Here is a 22,918-nt window from a genome sequence, read left to right as displayed (position 1 = left end):
GATAAAAGAAAAGCTTTTAAATTTGCAGTTATTTTTTTCTGCAACTTTAATACTAATTTGTGTAATAAAATTTTTTTAACAATTTGTTTTTTTCACAATAGTATAATGTTGAAAGCTTTCGGGAAGCTGTGAATAATTTCTTGAATAATTTGAGTGATAATGATTTTCCCTTTAATTTTTGTAAACCTAATTTTTTTATTAAGAAAATGAGGAATTCTAGTTTTTTTATATTTTTTTCTTTTAACAGGGTGCAATTCAAGTCTTAACTGAGCAGCCCCAGTTAAGCATTCTATTAATATGTTACGTATCTTTTCCTTGACTTCTCTTTTTTTTTTTTCAATCAGCGCATTGTAATAGAGGGAGTTGTTTTCTTTAGTTTTAAGTGTTTCCTTTTCATTCGGTTTGCTGGTGAAATCGCTGTTTGACCTGGTTAAAGTGAGTTTTTATTTCCTGATGATTTTGTTTGAGCTTCTTTTCTAAATTGGTTCTATGTATTTCATGTTTTTTCCTAGACTTCTATACAAAACCTTCGGGGGTACTGAGGGAGTTACTTTAGGCATTTGCCTCTCCCTTAATAGAAAAGGTTTTGTTTTATGGCTACCGGGGCCGGTACCCCCTGAAGACGTCGGCTTCGGTGGTCATATTTTTATTTCCTTTATTGCTACACTTACCTTTTTCTGAAATTTCTGCTGCTATCAAGGACATTTTTTTCAAAGAAGTTTTATCTATTCAGAATTTTTAAAAAATTTCTTTTTTTCTTTTAGTATCAAATAACCCAGCTTATACGAACAAAATTAAATGGATGTTTGTTATTTCCATTCCTTGGTCAACTGGATAAAGAAGCGAGTGTGAAAAGGAATGATTTGAAGCAATCGAAAAAGAAAAAAAATTGAGGTTTTGGAAGAAATAAATTTCTAAAATCCGAAACTAAAATAGTAAATTAATTTGGAATTTATCAAATTTTGAAGAAAAAAAATTGAAAGTATTACAAAGGAATACACAAGTCATGAAAGTCTTACTAAAAAAGAAAGGTAAAATCGGATTTCGATAAATTGACAAAATGGGTACAAAAGTCTTCAAATACAGATTTTTTTCGAAAGGAACAAAATATTATAGCTTTTGTATAATTTTTTTTTTATTTGTATAGATTTATTTTATGCAACTTTAAATGACATTTATATTTTATAATACTAACATAAGCAATTTGAATTATAATTGTTTATTGACCATAAAATTGAGTTTATAAGACAAAACATTATGAGAATAATGGCATTGAGAATAACGAATTTTAAGAATAGTCACACCCAGCGCTACTTTCGTTCATTCCTTTACTTGAAAAAACATCTTGCGGGGAAAAACTTTCACAATAATGAGATTTAAACCAAGGTTGAAATATTGTTCCGACAACAGATATTCTATGACTGTAGAATACAAAATCTTTGACAACAGCAACGTAAAAAAATAATGCATTGTACCAGTAAGTAATTTGTAATGAGCTTTTCATTACAAATTACTCAATGAAACAACAACGGCATGACAATGCATGCTTTGACAACAGCATGACAAATGCCTCAATTAAAACTTTTTTCAAGTGAGTAAGCAGCATCGCATCTTAATTTTTCAAAAGTGTATCATATACTAGTTCAAAATTTTAGGGAGAAAACTTTGATTTAGTTCTAAATCATACATACTTTTTTAAAAAATATTCCCAATAATATTTGAAAGTATTCTAATCAATATAACTTAATCTTTATGTTACAGTCATTTCTGATTTATTTTGTAATAAATGTATCTTATATTTCGTACTTTATGTTGCATTATTAGATCAAAGGCTCAAACGCTAACTTTTATTTGTTGAAAACGTTATTTACAATACTTAAGTTTTACATAAATCTTAGAGACGCCAGGAAATTTTTTGTTTAAGCTAGAAAAGTAAACACTTTGAAAGAAATGATTTGCATTATTATTATTAATATTTTTAGAATTTTCGATTAAGTAGCCACGTTTTCAAAAGTTACCAACATTGAAAATGAAACTACAGGCCAGTAACGAGATTTCTTTTACTCTACATTCTATTATATGCTACTATTTTACATCCCATAGAAGTAAATTGCTTCCTCTTTTGAAAAACATGCAGCCAGTTAAAAATGGATAAGCCAACTTTTTTTTTCTTTAAATAGCATGCAATCATGAAATCTATACATATATTAAAATAAAGAATTTGTGTGCGTCTGAATTGTGGAAAATATCTTTGCCACTAAAAATACGACATTCAGCATGAAGCTATATATTTACAATTGTAAGCAATTTATGAAGCCTGATTTTTAAATTTGATTCTTAAATCAGAGACATTTAAAAAATGGAATTTTTCCTCATTGGTTTAGCGGAAGCCATTGTTTTAAATCAAACTATTAACAAACCAGCTTTGTCAAATATTTTAAAAATAACATCAGTGATATTTGCTATACACACGCACAAATATATATTTAAAAACAAACAATCTGTCATTTTTAATATTTTCCATTTGCACAATCCATCTTTAAATTAGCATTTCTAAAGTTATCACATGTTCATTTCTCAGCTTTACAAATTCACATACTAAAATGACAATTTTCTTCCCACTCTCAATTGTAACTGGTGAAATGATTGCTGTCATCATGGTATTAGAAATTAGCTATCATAAATCTGATAACTTAATGTTCCCACAATTTATAAAATATCATTAAGTCGCTTGAAGTCACAATTTTGGCTGATGTTTTCCTTACAAAATTAATAGAAAATGCTTTAAAACATTTTTATCAAGAACCACGGATTTGCACCATGGCACTGCGGGCCAGAAGACCAAGATCATTGGCCAAAAGTGAAAAATTCAATTTTCAACTAAAATATGTGTAGGCAGTTTTAATATAGCCCAAATTAAGTATTCATAATCATTCCAAACATTATAATTTACTTTTTGAACTGACAAGAATACAATGTAATGAAAAATATGATTAAAAAAAATTTTTTAATGTAACTTTTAAATTTTTATTTCAGAAATATATATAGGAATTTCACCTTACTGTTACATTTTTATCAGAGTAATTAGTCTGAAATTATAGTACAATTTTTCAATTTGTTGGATTAGTTAATACTCCTGACAAACTTATAGTTTATATCTTATCATTTTACATTTTACAATGTTTGAATGGCTTTCGAAAATTAGTTCCAAAAAGTTCCACGAGGTAATTAGCTAAACTTTTTTTTTTTGTTATCTTCTTTGATGTTTCTTCTTTCGAAAAAACCTGCCCCATTATGCCCGTATTGCAAAGAGGGACTAAATATACCAAAAAACAAAAAGTATCCTTTTTTTCTTATTTTCGCATTATTTTGTAATATTACTTCGGAAATATAATTTCCTTTTCCTTTTTAATATAAAATTACGAAAATTATTACATTTTCATTGCTATATTTAATTATGTAAACATACTATATTATTTTTTTATTTTTGCTCGCCATATTTCAACCGCCATTTTTTTGGGGAGGTATTTTTAGTGTATTTCAAAATTTCAACTATGAATTCAATTTACCTGCACATAAAAAACCCTAAATAAAAACCCCAAATCTTGAAACAAATTTTATCGAAATACTAATTTTAGCCACGAAACTTTGGATGTTGGCCCCACTGTGCATGGGTTAATCAGATATTTAAAAAAATTCTGATTTTGATATTATGGGAGTAATTAGTTTTACGAAGATAGAATCTTCAAATTTGGTTCGTGTGCTCATTTTGGGGAAATGATGAGAAAAGATTCATTTAGATATTTTATATCACAGAGATATACCTGATAGACAGTAATGTTTTAACCAAAACAGGCACAAAGAGGAGAGTATGTGTAGGTGCCTGGTAACTTATAAAAGGTAAAAAATTCATTAAATAAAACTAGTAGTCAATACTCACAAGGTAACACTTTCACTGCAACCACCTCCTCTTCACTCTTCCGGCTCCCCCTCATAAGCACCCCCCTGTGGACGACCCCAAAAGCTCCCCTTCCCAAGACAGCGGTCAGTCTGATTCTGTCTGCAGAGACTAGAATGGGCAACATGGAAGGGTGGACATCAGCAACACCAGAAGGATAACCCACACACTACATAAAGAAATATGATCCTTTAATATTTGTTTAACTCATCAAGATGTTTGTAAAAACATAAATATATAAGTATGAAAAATTAGAACAATGGAAATGAATGATAAATTTATATTTGAAATACAAAATTGTTATTTAATAATGATTTAATTTTCGCTCTGTCTAAATTAATTAATACTTTTTTCCTATTTACATAACAGGTGATAAAAAAATAAAAAAAATTACTCTTTAAGTCCAAGAGTAAGTTTTCAAAACTTTATTCTTAAAAATCTGAAATAGCTTTTTGAACAAAGACTTCAGAGGGAGGGAGGAGACTTGCACAAAATAAATAGCTTCATTTTTTCCCCCGGCCAAAAACTAGAATATATATTTTTGATTGCAGTTTTCACATCTTTGACATTTTTAGATTTATTTTTATATATGTCAATGCCTTTTATGCATGGTGATCCCTTTTAGAAATGATAAGGGTATATTTTTCTAATTGTTGTATTCTATAATATTGTTGTATTCTATAATAGAGTTAAAAATATACTTACAATCGAAAATTAAAAAATTTAGTGAAATATGATCACAGGTAAATAATTGAAAATAAATCATGTGAAAATCAATTTTTAAGATTCAACTTTTATTCAAAATATGGTATATTTAATTTAAATCCACTAAAAAGCTATGGACCACACTAAAATCACAATACATTTCATGCATGTTCAGAAATGTTTTAGAAATAACATATTACTGCAGTAAAAGATATTAAAATAAACCAATGAAAATATTATTTAATGCTTTAAAAAACTTTTAACAAGTCAAGCAGATATCATTTATAACTCTTGCAATCTTTCTGAAAAGCCTAAATAATAGATAAACAAAAGCACGACCTTTAGTCTAATAAAAATTAAATGTAATAATTTTTTAGCAATAACAAGAGTACTTTTTTTAAAAAAATATTCCTTTGAGTCTTTGACTCTAATACTTGATAGGATAACTAGGAAAACAAAGATTTAAAAATAAGAATAGGATTAAAATTTACAATATTATTAAATGATTTAGAGTGTGCAGATAACTTTTTGTTGAAACTTAATAAAAACAAAGGTAAAACAATGGGAAAACTGAACAAGCACCTAAAAAGAGGATGTTTGCAGATTTACGTACCTCAGAACAACACTTGGTGGTAAACAGGGAATGAATGCTAAAGCAACCACAAGGATTTAGAAAATACAAAATTGTTTTTAAAAAAATGAACTACGTTCAGTGATCAAATAATTGAAAGTTAAAGACAAAAACTGCCATATTTAATACAATGGTAAAAAGTTTACCATTGCAGCTGTTACATGGCAATCAACCAAACAAATTAACCATCTGAATTTTGACAACTTCTTACAGGGTATCTGCTACATCTTAGATTTGTAAATTCATGACTTTTCATGTCTAATTCCGAGAACTTTTCAAGACTTCACAAAGTTACTATTTTCTCAGACAAAAACAGAATAATAAATTTAAAAAGCATTATAATAACATTAATTAAAATGATAGGTAAAACCAAAACTGTTATATTTTGCATCTTCATATTTATTGATTCTAAATTTAAAAGACAGAGTAAAGAAATAGTTGAAGCAATAAAATAGCTGAAAAAACAACAGCTGAGCAAATAATTTTTTTTTTCTTTTTTTCTGCTGAATTATATTCTAAAGATACTTTTCTTGTTCATCAGAAAGGAAAGAAATACTCCTGATTTTTCTGCTCTCATTTGGAATTAAAAAGGTTTGCCAATGACTGGCTTGCTTCAGCTAGAATTTTAAATTGATAAAATAAAAAAAAAGTGAATAATAATAATCCTGAAATCACATAAGTTTAAAAGATACTTCACTCTAGAAATGATGTTTTTTCTTTCTTTTTTCGAAAGAACAGCATAATTTTTAAAGAAAACGATAAAAACTTTTTATATTTTTATAAAATATGACTCAGAGTGGGGATTTTGTTACAAATTCAGATATTCGTAACACCATGAAATTGGGGAGGGATTCCATTTTAAAAATAAAATTTTCCGACGACCTAAATCCATGATTTTCCATGATTTTTTTTAAAAAATAGTTAAATTCATGACAAATTTTGATCAATACCTAAATTCATGACTTTCCCTGATTTTTCATGACTTTCCAGGTGCGCGGATATCTTGTACTTACTTTTTTTTTAACAATAAAAATTTTTTTAAAAAACTGAATAATTGTTGTGACTGATGATTAAAAAAATTTTTAAAATATTTTGTCCAAAAATTATATGAAACTTTGATTTTTATAAGAAGACATATCAAGCATTGCTTACAAATAACGGCACGAGCAGCGGAAAGAATGTTTTCCACTAACAAAATACAGTGTGGATGATTAAACAAAATCCCACGTTAATATGGAAAAATATTGGAAGGAAGTATGGAGAAGCTGGACAGAAGTGAAATAATCCATTGACCAACTGAGAGCAATAATTGGCTATTAAAACACAGAACAAGAAGGTTGGCCATAATTATTAAGAAACCTTAATATTTTAACCTACATAAAAATACATCAGAATATTTGCAAAATTAAGTTCATTCTCAAAAAGTTTATGACAAATTCATAATTTACCTTTGGCTTCTTCCTGAACAATTTGAGCATGAATATGGCTATTCCAAATAAAACAACTGAGCAAATTGCAATCAACAAAAGAGTACGGCCCAATGCACTGGTTGTATCTAAAGAAATAGAATCATTATTATGCAGTCTTGGTAGACTATAATGAATATAAATAAATGACATACATACATACATATTAGTCTTTTTTGAAACTACATTAGTGTAATTTATTTATTTTTTGTAAAAAAGTTAAGTTAGTATTAGAATAAGATAAATAACTAATAATAAGAATTCTGAAAACTATATTTTAGGCTACTTAAGCTAAAATAGTTACTAAAAGTAAAAGAGAGAAAGGCCACCCAAACATACTGGTAAAGAATCATATTTATTCAAGATTGGAAATTTACTAAATTCAAATTTTGCAAGTAAACTCTATGCAAATAAAGAAAATTTAATATAACAAAGTAGGAACCTCTAAACATAAAATGTAAAAAACATTGAGATAAATTAAGAGTCAGTATTTACATGTAGAATGCATTATTAGATTAGAACATAATAATAAAATAATGTACAGAGTACAAAAAAATAGACCATCCTGAATTAATTTTGAACTTATGGCCATTCACGTTCTCGGACTCAATCTTAATGGTTAAAGAGAATGATCTCAAATATGCTAATTGATTAGTGCAGACGACATAAGTTACAAAATCAGACAAAAAAAAGGGTATTTTCTCTGAATAAGCATATCTTTTTTTCTGTGGATTCGGATTTCGGACCCCCAAAGTATAGACGGTAGTCACAATCAGCAAAACATGGCCCCCAAAGTATGGTCAGCAGAATGGTACTAAGTTTTGATCCCTTAATGATAATTTTACTTTTTGCCATATTTTGATAACTTTTTAAAAAATTTTTGCATACAATTATCAAATCTGTTTATCCAAGAATAACTCCATTCAAAAAATAACTTTTAGTAAATATTAATTATTTTTTATTATTTTATTTAATATAGCTGAAAAAAATTGAATTAGGTGGTATACAATTTTTTCATTATTTTAAAGAATGTAATTTCAGATGGCAAAATACAAAATTTGAGCGAAATCCATCAAATAGTTCTTGAGAAATAAAAATTTTAATGTATGACTATTTTAAAATTTGATTACTCAGGAACTATTTGACAGCGTTCGTTCAAATTTTATATTTTGCCATGTAAAATTACATTGTTTAAAAAATTTGAAAACCTTACAACTCTAAATTCTTCCAATTATTATTAAATAAAATAATAAATATTAACTAAAAGTTATTTTCTGAATGGAATTATCTCTGGCGAAACAAATTTCATAATTGTGAGCTAAAACTTTTTGATTTGCTTAAAAAGTGCTAAAAATATGGCGAAATACACAAAATATTTATATGGCGAAATACACAAATTAGCATGAAGGCGGCCAAACTTTGGATCACTTTCTTGAGAAAACTATAGGAACCATAAATTCCAGATTGCAGCCACCCCCCAATATTTCTCGGGTCAGAAATCCCAATTTGTCAACAACAAAAAAGTTATGTTTATTCAGAGAAAGTACATTCTTGTGTCTGGTTCAAGAACTTAAAATATCATTTGCATTAACTAGTTAGCATATTTGAGGTCACTGCTCAAACCATTGAATCCTAGACTGTGAAGATTTTTTCAATAAATTTAAAGTTATTTAGGGTGATCCACTTATTTTTTTGAGTGTGCATAAAATTTTATTTATAAATAGTATTTGCAGAGTGCAAAACATGAAGAAATACCTTAATAACTTTTGATATGAATGGTTTAAGAGACTGTCTTAAATAAGCTATTTAACTTGAGCAGACCATATTATAAGCAACAAAAATGTTTTATGTGTCAAAATGTGAGAAGCAATAGTTTAGTCAGGAGAGTAGTGATATGAACAATCTATAATCATATTAGTATCATAACCTAGGGCTGCACAACCTTTTTCGGTGAAGGGCCCCTTGCACAGCAGGTTTACTCAAGATGGGACGCATGTACGCTTGGTTAAGTTGACAAATATATTATTTATGTGTGCATCAAATATGATAATTTTTGTGTAAACATTAGTGTTCTGAGAACTAAATTTTGTTATCAGTAAACTTAGTAATTTGCAGAAAAGAAAAGACTTTTAACAATTAAAATTTAACCGAAAATGAAAAAACATGCTTTTTCAATTGGAACATGGTTATCCTCATATAAGGTCACCCCGCAGTCTGCGGGGTGACCTTATATGAGGATGACCTTGTATCGAGGTCTGAGTGTATATATATTAAAAAAAATTTTAATAAATAAATTATTGATTAAAAGGGGGGAAATTTGAGGGGCCGCAGATAAGGTCACTTTTCCAAAGTCTCGGCTCACTGAATAGGAATTCTTTGTTACAGATTATTGGATATATGGTCAAGTTTAAAAATCATTATCGCTTATAAGGTCATTTTTATTTGAGACGAGGGGAGCTCTTTTCTAACAAAAGCCTATTTAATTTCCTTACAAGGCAATTACTCCTCTTGAGTTCTGGGAAAATGTTGCAGCTAACGAACACACCTGGACCTGGAGAGAGTTTCCACTCTCCAGTTCCAATTGTTTTCGTCATGCTGGTTTTGTGAGTTCTCTGAATATCGTGGATGACGAAATCGAAGAAGACGATATTCCTCTATCTGTTCTGATGGAAGATCTGAAAAATCGTGGCCATGCCATTGAAGGGGAGGTTGAATATGGTTTGATTGATGAGGAAATTGCTACTACTTCTGAAGCTATAATTTCTGAAATTGTTTCAAAAGTTGTGGACAGTGAGGAGAATGACAGTGATCCTGAGACTGTAGCTGAAAGCCTTCAATGCAATGAATGTCATACGAAATTTTTTTACAAACCATGAGGGAGCTGAGGAACATTTAAAAGATACAAAATCTAGAAAATATTGTTCGAAAAATGAAACCAAAAACGAGACAGACCTGTATAAATGATTATTTTAAATAAGGGAAGATCTAATGTATGTATGTACACTTTCAGGAAATTCGTAAACAGCTTTATTTTAAATTAAAAAATTTTCAAAAAATCTAGCTTTCTTTAATTCTTTACTAATACTGTTAAAATTTATTGACTTAAATATTTAATCTAGGGCCGATCGTTTTCGTTTGTATTACCATTTTTAAAAAATCATATAATGTGTACTATTTATGTGCTAGGTTACGAGCTGCTAATGAATTGGTTAAAATGTCCCCCCGCTTATAGGGTCACTTTTGCGATGTGCCTTTGGGTGACCATATATCGAAGTCTGACTATATATATATATATATATATATATATATATATACATATATATATATATATATATATATATATATATATATATATATATATATATATATGCATATATATATACATACACACACACACAGAGTGATACCACTCTTTGTTCCACATTAAAATAGTCGTTGGAATGTAATAATAATAAATAGGAGGTAGTTCATTCTTAGAGGTTCCCTCCATTGACTTCAAAATTGTAATCAAAGGTACGTGATTTTATGAGTCTAGAAAAGATTTAAAGGTCTATAAAAATAATTCCAACTGATATAATTAAGCGCAAAAACAAATTTACCAATTATGAATGATGACAAAGCTATTTTAAATAAACAAACAATTATGGCTTTTGTTTAAGTTTTGATTTAATTTCATATCATAAAATTATTTAGCTACTATAAATAAGAAGATATTTGTTTGAAATGCTTAGTTTTTTCTAAAACAACTTTTTTTTCCCATGTAAAAATAAATTATTGATAGCATCTTCTTTAATGCACTCTGAGTGCAACATAAGGTTGCATCATCAAAAAGAGCTCTCTAAATTAGAGCCTCACACAAATATTTGGAATACATTTTAATCTGTTTATTTGCTTTGATATTTTTCATGTTTCCTTATTTGACTTTTTCCACATTTGGTGCAAAGATTTGCCAGGTCACTAGAAGAGGTTTTGATGGTCTCTCCTAAAGGAGTTCTTCAACACAAAGTCTATGGAAAAAATTATGTGCTTCTCAAAAGTGGTTGTAAATAGAAGAGGTTGCACAAAAGATGGTCTTTTGGCCTTTCCAGGAGGTTTTACTGTGTGTATGTATATATGTATGCCTGTATGTATGCCTGTATGTATGTATGTATGTATGTATGTATATATATATATATATATATATATATATATATATATATATATATATATATATATATATATATATATATATATATATATATATATATATATATATATATATATATATATATATATATATATATATATATATATATATATATATATATTGCAGAGAACAAAAATATACATTCTAACAAAAAATGAAAAAAAAATTTAATGCTCAAATAATGAAAGTGCTTTAAAAAAATGTGCAAACAAGTTTTTATGAGCAAGATAAAATTGAATTTAAATTTTTAATTAAAATTGAGTTATAGGGTTTAAGAAAACTAAAAATTAAAACAAAATCACTCTAGTACAAAATAAGATTCCATATTTATTTGGTATTATACATTAGATATTATTTCTATTTCTTGAATTTCTAGGTTTCATACATTTTAAATAGGAATAATATTTTCTTTATAAAAATTTTTTAACAATATTACAAACAGTGAGCAGTTTAAAAATTCTAGTTTTCCTCCACTTTTCTAATTTCTCTTGTTGCAATAGCACTGCATTAAAATATCGAAATTCTAAATATTATGCGCAAATGCATGGGGCTAAACCCCAAAAAAACAATGGTAAAACAACTTAAATTTACAATGAAATATGCACAAATGAATTGTATCAAAAAGTGATTACGCAAATACGCGATTAGTAACTCGCGTGTTGTAACAACATCATAACAGGATCATCAAATTCATGAAAAAAAGCATCGCAATTATTGCAACAGCAAAATAAAATCACTTTCATTAACGATGAAATCAGCATGAATAGAGCAGGGGGGGTGGATTGTAAAAACTGCTGAAAAGATTTTTAAAAATAACATTAATTTTCAATAAAATTGTTTGTCAAAAACAAAGTGTGTCAAAAAGTGAAATTTAAATTTTCCATTTGAAACTCGCGCAGCGGAATTTTATCATCATACTAAAGATAAGGGATTTTCAAAATCACATGGAAAAGCATAGCAATAGCTGACTTTAAAAAAAGTAAAATTTATTTAGATTTAAAATGAAATAGGCAGAAATAAAACATTTCAAAAAGTAATAAATTAAATACGCGACTTGAATCCTTATACCGTAATAGATGTAGAGGAATTTTAAAAACCACAGGGAAATCGCTAGTTATAAAAGCTAAAAAACTATCAAAACCATTGCTTAAATATATGATTAAATCAGCAACAATAAAGAGAGTCAAATAGCAATTACTTAAAATTCAAAATTCATATATTGTATTACAAGTATTGAGTTTTTTAAAACCATTGCAATTTCGTAGCAATAATCGTTGTAAAAGCGATCGAAAGACAATGTAGATTAATGATAAAACCTGCGCAAATTGAGAATATCAGAAAGTGATAACTAAATGTGCAATTTAAGTTTTTTGAAATTTTTTTTAATTTCCAAAAAAAGATAATTTTTTTTCATTAGGTTTAAAAGTTCTTGCGGGTCGCATATCAACAGACGGTGGGCCACAGGTTGTGCACCCCTAAAGCTTAAGTATCAAGGAATTTTACGCACTAAAAATCATTAAAAAAAGGATTCTTCTAAAAAAAGGATGCGTTGAATTTGTACCTTTTATTTTAATTTTAGCAAATGCAGCACTTCCAATTCCACCTTTGCTGACTGCTCGCACTTCAAAACTATACTCAAAAGAATCATTCAGTAAAGGAAAGGAAATACTTAAAGTTTCCTGGAGAAAAAAAAATACATTTTAAAAACTTGAGGAAAAAAGTTACAAATTTATAAATATCAAGGTCATGCCTCCATGTTGGGATGGCGCTGTCATCAAGGTAGATGTTGTAAAAGGACAGAGGAGGGAATGCTCCGATTGAGAGCGGAAACGAATTGTTTAGGTGTCTTTGTTATATTAATTTTCTAATCTTTTACCATTACTAATAAATGTTTTTTTTTTTCGTGTTGTAAACTGGTTACCATTTTTTTTTTTTTTTGGACCAATTGTGTTTTGGGGAAGTATCTGAGTGAAGAAGTGAAAAGGAGAAAAAATGTATGCAATATCACAGCGCGCTCTCTTTCGAAAACCAGAGCATAAGTCAAGGTATGAGATTTATCATATTCTGTTTATTAAAAACATTTTAAGAGTTGAATTATGAGAAATATTGATGTAAAGTGATATTCTTAAAGAGGAGAATAATTGTGATTTAAAGAAATTATAATTATTTTGGGAATAGAAATAAATAGAACAATTATGTTTAACATAAGGGGAATGAAAAAAGAAGATTTGGTAGTAGCTGCGGAAGAATTAGGTTTAGAAGTAAAATCGGAACAGAAAGTTGTTGTTTTAAAAGATTTGATAGAAAAAATTTATAAATTTAAAAATGACTTTGATTTTGTTAAAGAATTTCTAATTACTACAGTTTCCGAACGTATTGAACGAGAGAGAAAAAAGCAGAATTGTTAAGTGCAGAAAGGAATCAAAACAAAACAACAACTGAAGCAGCATTAGAACTCGAGAAGACTAGGCTTGAGATTGTTAAAGCACAATTAGAATTAACTAGAATGTAAACAGAGAGTAATAGTTCTAACTCAAATGTAGGAAATGATTTTAGTTCAAATAATAATAATTTAGAAACATTAATCAAAAGCGTTAAAACTTTAACTATTTTTGTCCCTAGTTAACCCGAATCTTGGAATTTATTTTTTAGGTCTCTTGAAAAAGCATTTGTAATAAAAAATGTCCCGGAAGAATTTAAAGTCTAAATATTATTTAATCTGTTAGGTGAACGAGCGGCACATTTGGTAGTTTATGCAAACGCGGAAGGAATGCAAGATTATCATAAAGTTAAAGCTTTAATTTTAAAAGAATTTCAACCTACCCCAGAAGCCTGCCTAGAAAACTTTCTTAATGCCAAAAGATCTAAAAAATGGTAACCAGTTTACAACACAAAAAAAAAAAAACATTTATTAATAATGGTAAAAGATTAGAAAATTAATATAACCAAGATACCTAAGCAATTCACTTCCACCCTAAATCGGAGCATTCCCTCTTCTGTCCTTTTACAACATCTATCTTGATGACAGTGCCATCCCAACATGGAGGCATGACAATCACATTTAGAGCACCCTAACATCTGATGATTTCCCCCAACACATGCATTCTCTGCCCCCCAAGGAAGATTAATTAGAAGTTAAACACTGATAAATCTGAATGACATTTAAATCATTCATTAAAAGCATTTAACAATATTAAATATATCTTTGACAAATCAGGCACAGCTATTTTCAGACTGAACTTTGCCTAATAAGATAAAATTTCAGAATTATGTCTGCCAAATTATAAATTAAACAATAAATAAATAAATTAAACTATAATAAAAACTATTATTTAAAATAATTATTTTATTAAATAAAATATTAATGAAGAGACAATTATTTTATAAACACATTCAATCATGTTACTTTAAGCTAGATTCCTCCTGTGTTCAAAATTTCATTACTTGATTGTTCAACTCCCAATTTGTATCACTTCTTACTAATAGCCCATCCGATGATTTAATATTCTGTTTATAGTTATTTTTTACCAGAACCTAATAATTTATATTATATTATTTCACTAATTTCAAATGTAAATAATTACTTATTTAAAAATATTAATTTATAACTTATATTATATTGTTCCACTAATTTCAAATGTAAATAATTACTTATTTAAAAATATTAATTTATAAACAACCTTTCACTTCAATTTTCATATTTTATTGAAATATTAATTGGACTAAAAACTAAAGTTAAGATTCCAAACAACAAAATAAGGGTGATCATGCATAGAAAACAGATAATCACTTAGAGCTGCCAAAAGTTTAAGAGTTCATTTAAGTTGAGAAAATTTTATAGTTGTACATTTTTATCCTAAATTCCCTATATTAATACAATATAATATAATTATGGAAGCAATTATATTTTTTAATGCCTACATATCTGCAGTTTTGCTGTACTTTAAATTTGTAATTGTAATTTACATTTATTTTAACATTTCAGTGTGTTTCATAGCGAAAAGTTTAAAAATCATCTGTGATTTTTTATTTTTTTTTTATTTTAGACATAGCATTAAATGGGCAAAGCTGAAAATGTTAATTTAAGGAAACGAAATGACATAATTAAGAAAATAAACATGGGCATGAAGTTTGATCTTGATTTTTTAAACCTCTTTTATTAGCTATGTTTTTTTCCCCCTAAATGAATTAACAAATTAATCCAAACAAATTTGTTATGTTATGCCACCCACTTTCAAAAAATAAACCACATAATATGTATTTTCAATTTAATATTTTAATCAAAAGACTCAAAAAGGTATACAGTATTTTTAGCTGGGTTATAATTTCTAAAAGTAGTTTTAAATATAATACTTGAAGGAAATTTGTTTTTTAAATGTCTTTTATCATTTAGAGATCTGAATATGAAGTGATTGTCTGAAAATATACTCATTTTGAGCTTGTCATGCCAATTTTCTTAAATATGCATTGTCAACTATGTCGATTTCCTAAAAAAAGTTTTTTTATAGTTATATCCAATTTTCTTAAAACTTCTTGAGATGTAGCCAATTTTTTTTTTAAAAAAAGTATTACACGTTCTGAGCTTTGTCCAAAATAAAAAGATCACTGACGATATGCAGCTTACTATGTTTTGCTTTGGCCTGGGCTGCTCAGTGACTAAAACCACCTCAGTTTAAAGTTTATAAAGCAAAGTTTGATTCAAACCTAGAGTGAGAAAATGAAATTATATTATTTTAAACGTTAATAAAATTCTAAAACGTTTACACTTTTAACGGCTTTGAAATCAATGTATTTTGTGCCATCTGCCAAGACGAAGATACGGTAGCCGGACACTGGATTCTTGGGTGAAGTGTACCTTGGTGGTGACCAATTTAATAACATGTCTGTAGAGTTGAGACAAGCAGTTACATTTAAAGGTTTACTTGGTGCTAAAATGCAAAAGATATGTGCAATTATAAAATCATCATATAATTCAGAAGAAACAAAAAGCAATGCCTGAAATAACACTTTTATTTAGATATAAATTTTATACATGAAAACAATGTCAAATTTGCATTTTGTAAAGCTGAATCTCTTGATTTTTGTCACATTTTCTTCTTATATTTAAAGCAGGAATGGTAAATTTTTTCCACAAAGAAAAAAAAAAAAAAAGAGGAGAAAACGACAAGAGGATAATAGATTTCTTCAATCCCAAATGGAAGAAATTCTTCTTCATAAACAAACATCAAATATTAATATAATTTTTTACACCATTTTTAACAACAATCTAGTTTAAATAACAATATTAACTTCAAAACTATTTAGCATACGTTTCTTATAAAAGGGGGTATGTTACAAATTTGCTCTTTTGTTTCCCTCCCAAAAAAAAAAAACTGTGTCAATTGTGGAAAGATTGTTTTAATTGCTTCCAAACTATTGGATTCTCTTTATTAGGCAGTCTAGAAAATTGCAAATTTTTTTGATATCAAGAAATTTATATAGCTGTTGGAACTGACCATTTTTGAAATTTAGCACATATCCTCATTTAACATTGACAAAATAAATAAATAAAATAATGAAGTAAGAAATATCCTTTTATGTTAAAAGCAATAATTTTATTCCCCTAGCAAAAATTTCACACATGATAAAAACTGATGACAAATCATAAGTACACTTTGTCTGTCAAGAATGTACGGAAATCGCTCTATTTAGTCTCATTGAAATTTTGTGTAACTGAGTTAACTTCTGTTGGAGCCTTTGGCCATCTCTGCCTTATTGAATAGACACCAACATACTTCAAAAAAGTTCTCAGGTCATCCAATTTTTTGTTGTTAATGGGAACAGCTAAATAAAGCGTTAAGAGTTGGAAGCTGAGGAATATCCTTTTTAGTGTGGGATACCAGACTGTTGATGAACAACCACTTTTCCAGGTACACAGTGGCTGTATGAGAAGTCACCTGTCCTTGTCTTGTCTTATTGTTTTAGTGGCATTGATATGTTGGTGACTGCTGGAAAACTGTTGAGCTGCATCAATTTATTTTCTGATTTTTCGGTGGCTTATAAAATGTGCCACGCATGTACTTGTGTTAAAATGTTAAGCGTGTGAAGTTGAGTGTTAAATAATAATATCAAAGTTCATGGGTCTCACTTTATCACAGTTACGAAAACATAATATTGATAAGTCTCATTCTAACACTGATTGCAATAATTATGATCGTAATTGATTTTTGATTCTTTATGATACATTGTTGCTATAGCTATACCGAGTCGTTTTAGAAACGGGGCACACGTATCCTTTTTAAAAAATGAGCAAGAACTACTGGATGAAGTTACCTGATACATGCCTCATTCCAACTCTATCAGTGCCTGTACGGAAACCAACAAAAAACATATTTTTGTAAATATGTTACATATCTTCTTTTAACATCCATTGTGAAACCAGGGGCTCTAAAAGTCATTGATTTATTTACAAAAGAGCCTTTGTAAACCAGACCTTAATAATATAGGTTTTATAATTAATATAGTAGGATAAATATTTTCACTTCTTGGTCATTTTGATTCCTTTTATTTTGCGATTTTATTGCAATTATTTATTTTTTTTAAAAACTTTTTTGATCATAGTATTTTGCTTTAACTTTGATAGAGGGTTGCGACTGTGTGTGCTTGAGCACAGCTGAGCGACAACCTACAAAGAGGTTCATTTTTCCCACTTTATTTTCTTTTTAATGTTAGTTCTTCCTTCAATACTCACTTTATTTTTGAGTCTTATACTTATTTTATTTAAATATGGTTCATATTGTTTGTTTAACTTGTAGCAATGAAGTTCATTTTTTTTTTACATATTTGTTTAAATGCGTCATACACAAAAGGTAATATATAATTTTTTTTTTAATTATAAATCTAGTTCCTCTGTAAAATAAAATCAGTAGAATCTGATTTTGGAATTGAAATAAAATATTTAGAGAATATTAAATAACAGAAGAAGAGAATAATGAGCAGTTTTTACTTTATCATTAATGACTTAATAAAAAAAAATAATTAAAATGATTATTTTCAGCTGAAATTGTTACTTCAAGTTTGAAAGTATTCAGACATACAAAATTCATAATGAGCTCATGAATACTCTATTGAATCTTAACAGAACTAGTCTAAAGTTTAAGGATATAACAGTCTGATTTCTCTTGTTTAGTTTGTATTCAGTCTTCATTCAAATTATAAATTTATTTTTTTATCAAAACTTGTAGTTGACCTCCATTTTTTTTCATTCTGTAAAATTTATAATTTATTTAAATTTTCCAAAAATTTGAAATCATGATTATTTTTTTCTGTGCGTATCATGATAAATCGTTTAATCCAATTAGGAAAAAATGGGACTTTTTAAAAAGCTTTAATGAATTATTTTTTTAAAAAAACAAGTACTATAGTTGTAATTTTTCTCGCTCTTTGATTAAGATTCTTTGTAACGATAGTGATGTAACTATTGAATTTGCAATTGTAAACAGCAATTATTTTAACTTTCAAGCATTTAAAAGTTTTAAATAATATTAATATTTATTTTAACTTTCAAGCATTTAAAAGTTTTAAATAATATTAATATTTATTTTAACTTTCAAGCATTTAAAAATTTTAAATAGTAATATTTATTTAAGTTATTGTTTATGTATATTATGAGTAATATTGGTCGAAATCGTTTGAAATGAACTTTCCTAAACGAAGACAAAAGCATCAAAGTAAAAATTTTGTTACCACTGTGAAATAAGGTTGGGATTTTTTTCGAAGAAACCTATAACTTCTAGGTGAAGTGGAGGTAACTAAAAATTACCTACTATAGATTATTTGGTTTTAAGAATAGTTTAAATTTATACAAATTAAACCTAATATAGCAGCAGGAAGTTGATAGGTTTGCATATCTATACCTTTAAATAACTATTTAGTTATTTTTTCTTTAATAATTTAATTTTATACCGACTTTAAAATCTACTTATTTTTAAGAGTTGGTTGGAGCATTCATGCTTCAAAGTATTTGATTATAGAAATTAAAATGCTGTTCGCAATTATGGATTTAATATGAGATTTATATTAGTGGATATTTTTAGCATGTGATTTGTTAATTTAATTTTATGTGTAAAATTTGATCGAGATTGTAGTAGTTATTTAGTAGTTACAGAACTTTAAGATTAGGTTTTTCTATACTCTTTAATATAAAATCCTACAAAAAACTTCTGCTGTTTTAGTTTCCTATTAGGTAGGCATAGGGTGCGTATAGGTGCTTTAGGTATTAAATATAGGGTCTCTAATTCACTTTAAATGTTACAAAACATTTAAACAAAATGCATTATTTACCGCAAAGATTAAAACTATTCCCAGTCAAGTTCAAGCATGTGGGTGTGAGGAACCATGCTTCAGCGCTTTCACTTTTCCTGGTCTCTACTTCTGCAAAGGGCGTGATGCGAACCGTGTAATTCACGTTGAATGGGAGATCGAGCATGGTCACAGATAAAATATTGTAAGGCTGCAAATAGGAAAAGAATATTAAAAACAGTTCTGTTCAACAAATGTCTTCTTTTAACAACAAAAAATGAGGAAGAAACAACCCTCACCAAGGCAACTTTTCGCGACACAACTGGGCTGTCACTTCTGAGAGAGGGGAACCAAAAAATCTCGTAGGAGCATGGCAGTTCTGAAAAAAAAAATATTACGTTAGATTATATTTTTAAAAAAATAATTTTAAAAAAAACATATTTCATAACTTTTACAAAATGTCGAATAGATTTCAGACCTTTAGATGCATTCCATCTGACAACTGCTTTAACAAGACCACTTACTATAGAAAAATCAGAAACTCGTACATCACTTGGAGCACTGAGACTAGGAGTAAAATCTTTAAAAAAAAAAAAAAATTTATATCACATTAGTCATTTTTAATATACAAGTCTAAATCAATGTGCTGTTTTCCGCTATAAGTAAAAACCTTACAATTCTCAATTGAAGTTAATAATTATCAAATTTTCATCAAAAGTGCCAAATTTCAATTTTATAAAACAGTAGTTATAGAATTTTTCTTACTCACAACACGGCTTGAAAGAGATTTTTTTAATGAAAAACGCCTGTATTAGCAGATAATTAAAAAGGTTTTTGAAAGATACAGCCTCATTAAATCCTAATTCTATGATGGTTTCAATTTAAGTCACATTACACAATGACATTAGTCAATCTAAAAGCATTTATTTTAAGATTGTTGTTGTTGTTGTAATTCGTTTACGTCGTACTAGAGCAGCACAATGGGCTTGGTTGTGTTCAAGAGATGAATTATTGAGTTTCACATTTAATTAGTATTTATTTTACATTTAAGTATTAAGAATAAGGGGAGAAAATATGAAACAAGAGCAGCGCATCATTCTACAATGGCGGTTAGGATTCTTCTGGTGAATGACAGAGACAGTTACTCATCGTAACTGTCGCGATTACGATTAAGTTAAGTTCAGTTGCCACAGGGTATTGCCGACGGTCTGGGAAACAACCCTGAGGATGATTCGAAGACATGCCATCACAATTTTGATCCTCAGCAGAGGGGATGGCACCCGTGTTTCGGTAACCTGACGACCTGCATGCAAAGTTGAGCACTTTACAGTAGAACAGTTTAACAAGGACCGATACCGCACACCCTCGGTTCATACGCAGACTGATCCAAGTGGTCACCCACCCGCACACTGACCGTAGCCAGTGATGCTTGACTTCAGTGATCTGCTGGGAACCGCGTCTTAAAGATCAGTCCACTGCGGAACCATTTACTTGAAGAGATTAATTAATCCTTACAAAACTTAGATCTACAAAACACTACGTTTACATTAGGATTGGCAAAAATCATAATTGAAGGGAGGGTATCGATTTTATTTTATTTCTTAAACAAGGGTTAATTGGGAAACTGTAGCCACTGGACCAGTAACTTAAGGATATTATTAGTGCATGCACATTTTGCAAGTCCGCTGACAATTTTTCTTGGATTTTTTCTTTTTTAAATATATATTTACATATTTATATTTTATAGCAGATACACATTTATATTTCATAGAGGATTTTTTTCAAAAATACACATAAATATTTATACAAGGCCCTTTTTGATAATTTAATAATCATTTTATAGAATTATTTTACTAGATTGATATCTGATTTGTTATAAATTTTTATAGTAAAAACTAATTACTTAAATTTAAAATCTTATATTTAAAACTTAAAATCTAAAATAAGAATAAAGTAAACTAAGTTACTTTGATTGAAAACAATACTTACATGTTAAAGAATTGCGGACTGCATACCTTGCACCAAAGGTTAGACAAAAGATGATAAAAAACTGAAAAATTTAAAGTTTTAGCATGTAGGGTGACCTGGGGTAATTCCTGATCAAAAAATGCAAACATCTATTTTGTGAAAAAACTATTCAAGATAGAATTTTAATATTTACTGAAAGTTTATAGGCTATATGAGATGAGTCCTATGCTACCTTCTTTTGTTTGAAAATCTAATTAGGATTTAAAAGATTTAAAATTTTTAGTGATCAGGAATTACCCCTTCTCTTGATCATTTCTGGGGTAATTCCTGATCACTTCTGGGGTAATTACTGATCATCAGTTCTTATAGTAAAGGGGCTGTTTAAAAATGGGTGATTTCACAGTATTGTGCATGTTGCAGACATGACATTTACGAAGTTTGATTGCTCATAATTAAATAAAAAATTGAGCTAGGTAACTGGTTTTTGCATCATAAAATTCAGGAGACATATCATCTTTTAACCCAATGCATATATAAAAATAAAAATGAATTTAAACAGCTTTAAAATAAAATTTTGAAGCATTGCGGACATGACGCAGAAAAATATGGTTTTTAGAATGTTTTTCTACATTCACCAAAATCTCTTAATTTTATGAAATAAATTACAACTCTTTTTTAGGTAAGATTTCAATGTATATTTATATAAAAGAAATCACAAGAATTTTGAAGAAGTAAAATTAATTTAATTAAAAATTACCAAATTAAAAACAATATGTATGTTGCGGATATGACGTTGCAAACATGACAGAAAGTTTCTCATTATAAATATCCTTCTTAAATATGGTCATATATCATTGGAATATTATATACTTCTTTTGTTAAATAAAATGTTAAGTAAATCGGGATTGTTAAATCATTTTTCTTTTAATATTTAAAATTTTTGAACTTAAATTTTATTACAAAATTAATTATTCTAAATTACTTTTATTTTAGATTTTAGGCAAAAGATGTGTAAAGAATCACATTACAATTTATTTATTATATTATTTATCTTTAAGGCAAGTTCTGAATTGTATGAAAAAAACCATGCAGAATGATCAGGTGAAGGTTCCCATGGCAAAGGGCATAAGTATGAGTCGATTTAAATTGTTTCAAATTGCGGTTTTTCCAAACACTTAAACTTGTTTATAGCTACGGGTTTGAAGTGGTGTTTAAGTGTAATATTTGGCTTGCTTGTAGAAATTATTTCGCCTGGCCACCAATAGTTATCAAACAATACGGATATCCACTGGCTTTCTTCTAAAACTGTAACTGGTGTTAAAGCTTGTTGTTGTGAAGCTATAACAAAATTTGAAGGCAGTTTGGTCTGACGGTCAAGGGGGCCCCATATGAAGAGAGCAAATCATGTTTTTTTCAAAATACAGTCCTCTAATTGTATACATGTAGGAAAGAAATTGTGTTAAGATAGAGTTGCTGAAAATTTTCTTTTTTGTAATTACGTACCTACTATAACATAAAGGAAAGGGTAAAAAACGGTATAACAGCTTTCCGCGAATTATTTCCCTTTCTCATAAGAACAAACACGCTTTGCAGAGAAGGGGAAAGGCCACAGCTGCAAGTAGTTGACTGTTAACACTTTCTGTACATTGCACTTCTGGTTTACCTTGTTTCCTCTACTATCTAGCGTCAGACCCAGTGGCGTGCCAACCAGGGGGAGGCAGAGG

General features: G+C 28.4%; 1 protein-coding gene across 4 annotated transcripts in view; it reads right to left on the bottom strand.

The window, feature by feature from the left end:
* LOC107437039 (fibroblast growth factor receptor 1-A) overlaps positions 1-22,918 on the bottom strand; it is a 61,214-nt gene that overhangs the window by 29,391 nt on the left and 8,905 nt on the right. The window contains exons 2-9 of one of the 4 annotated variants that reach the window (XM_016048906.5): positions 21,216-21,276; positions 19,705-19,806; positions 19,526-19,605; positions 19,269-19,437; positions 15,711-15,874; positions 12,508-12,625; positions 6,743-6,849; positions 3,941-4,127 (exon numbers count right to left, since the gene is read on the bottom strand). In XM_016048906.5, the coding sequence (XP_015904392.3) occupies positions 3,941-4,127; positions 6,743-6,849; positions 12,508-12,625; positions 15,711-15,874; positions 19,269-19,437; positions 19,526-19,605; positions 19,705-19,806; positions 21,216-21,276 (988 nt within the window). The remainder of the gene's footprint in view (positions 1-3,940; positions 4,128-6,742; positions 6,850-12,507; positions 12,626-15,710; positions 15,875-19,268; positions 19,438-19,525; positions 19,606-19,704; positions 19,807-21,215; positions 21,277-22,918) is intronic. The other 3 variants (XM_087160503.1, XM_043042780.3, XM_087160504.1) reach the window with 3 other exon arrangements.

This window comes from Parasteatoda tepidariorum, chromosome 4 (assembly GCF_982258835.1).
Source record: "Parasteatoda tepidariorum strain Cologne lab strain chromosome 4, Ptep-v5.0, whole genome shotgun sequence".
NCBI lineage: Eukaryota > Metazoa > Arthropoda > Arachnida > Araneae > Theridiidae > Parasteatoda > Parasteatoda tepidariorum.
The sequence above is the reverse complement of the archived record's forward strand: the minus strand, read 5'-3'. Positions and strand labels throughout refer to the sequence as shown.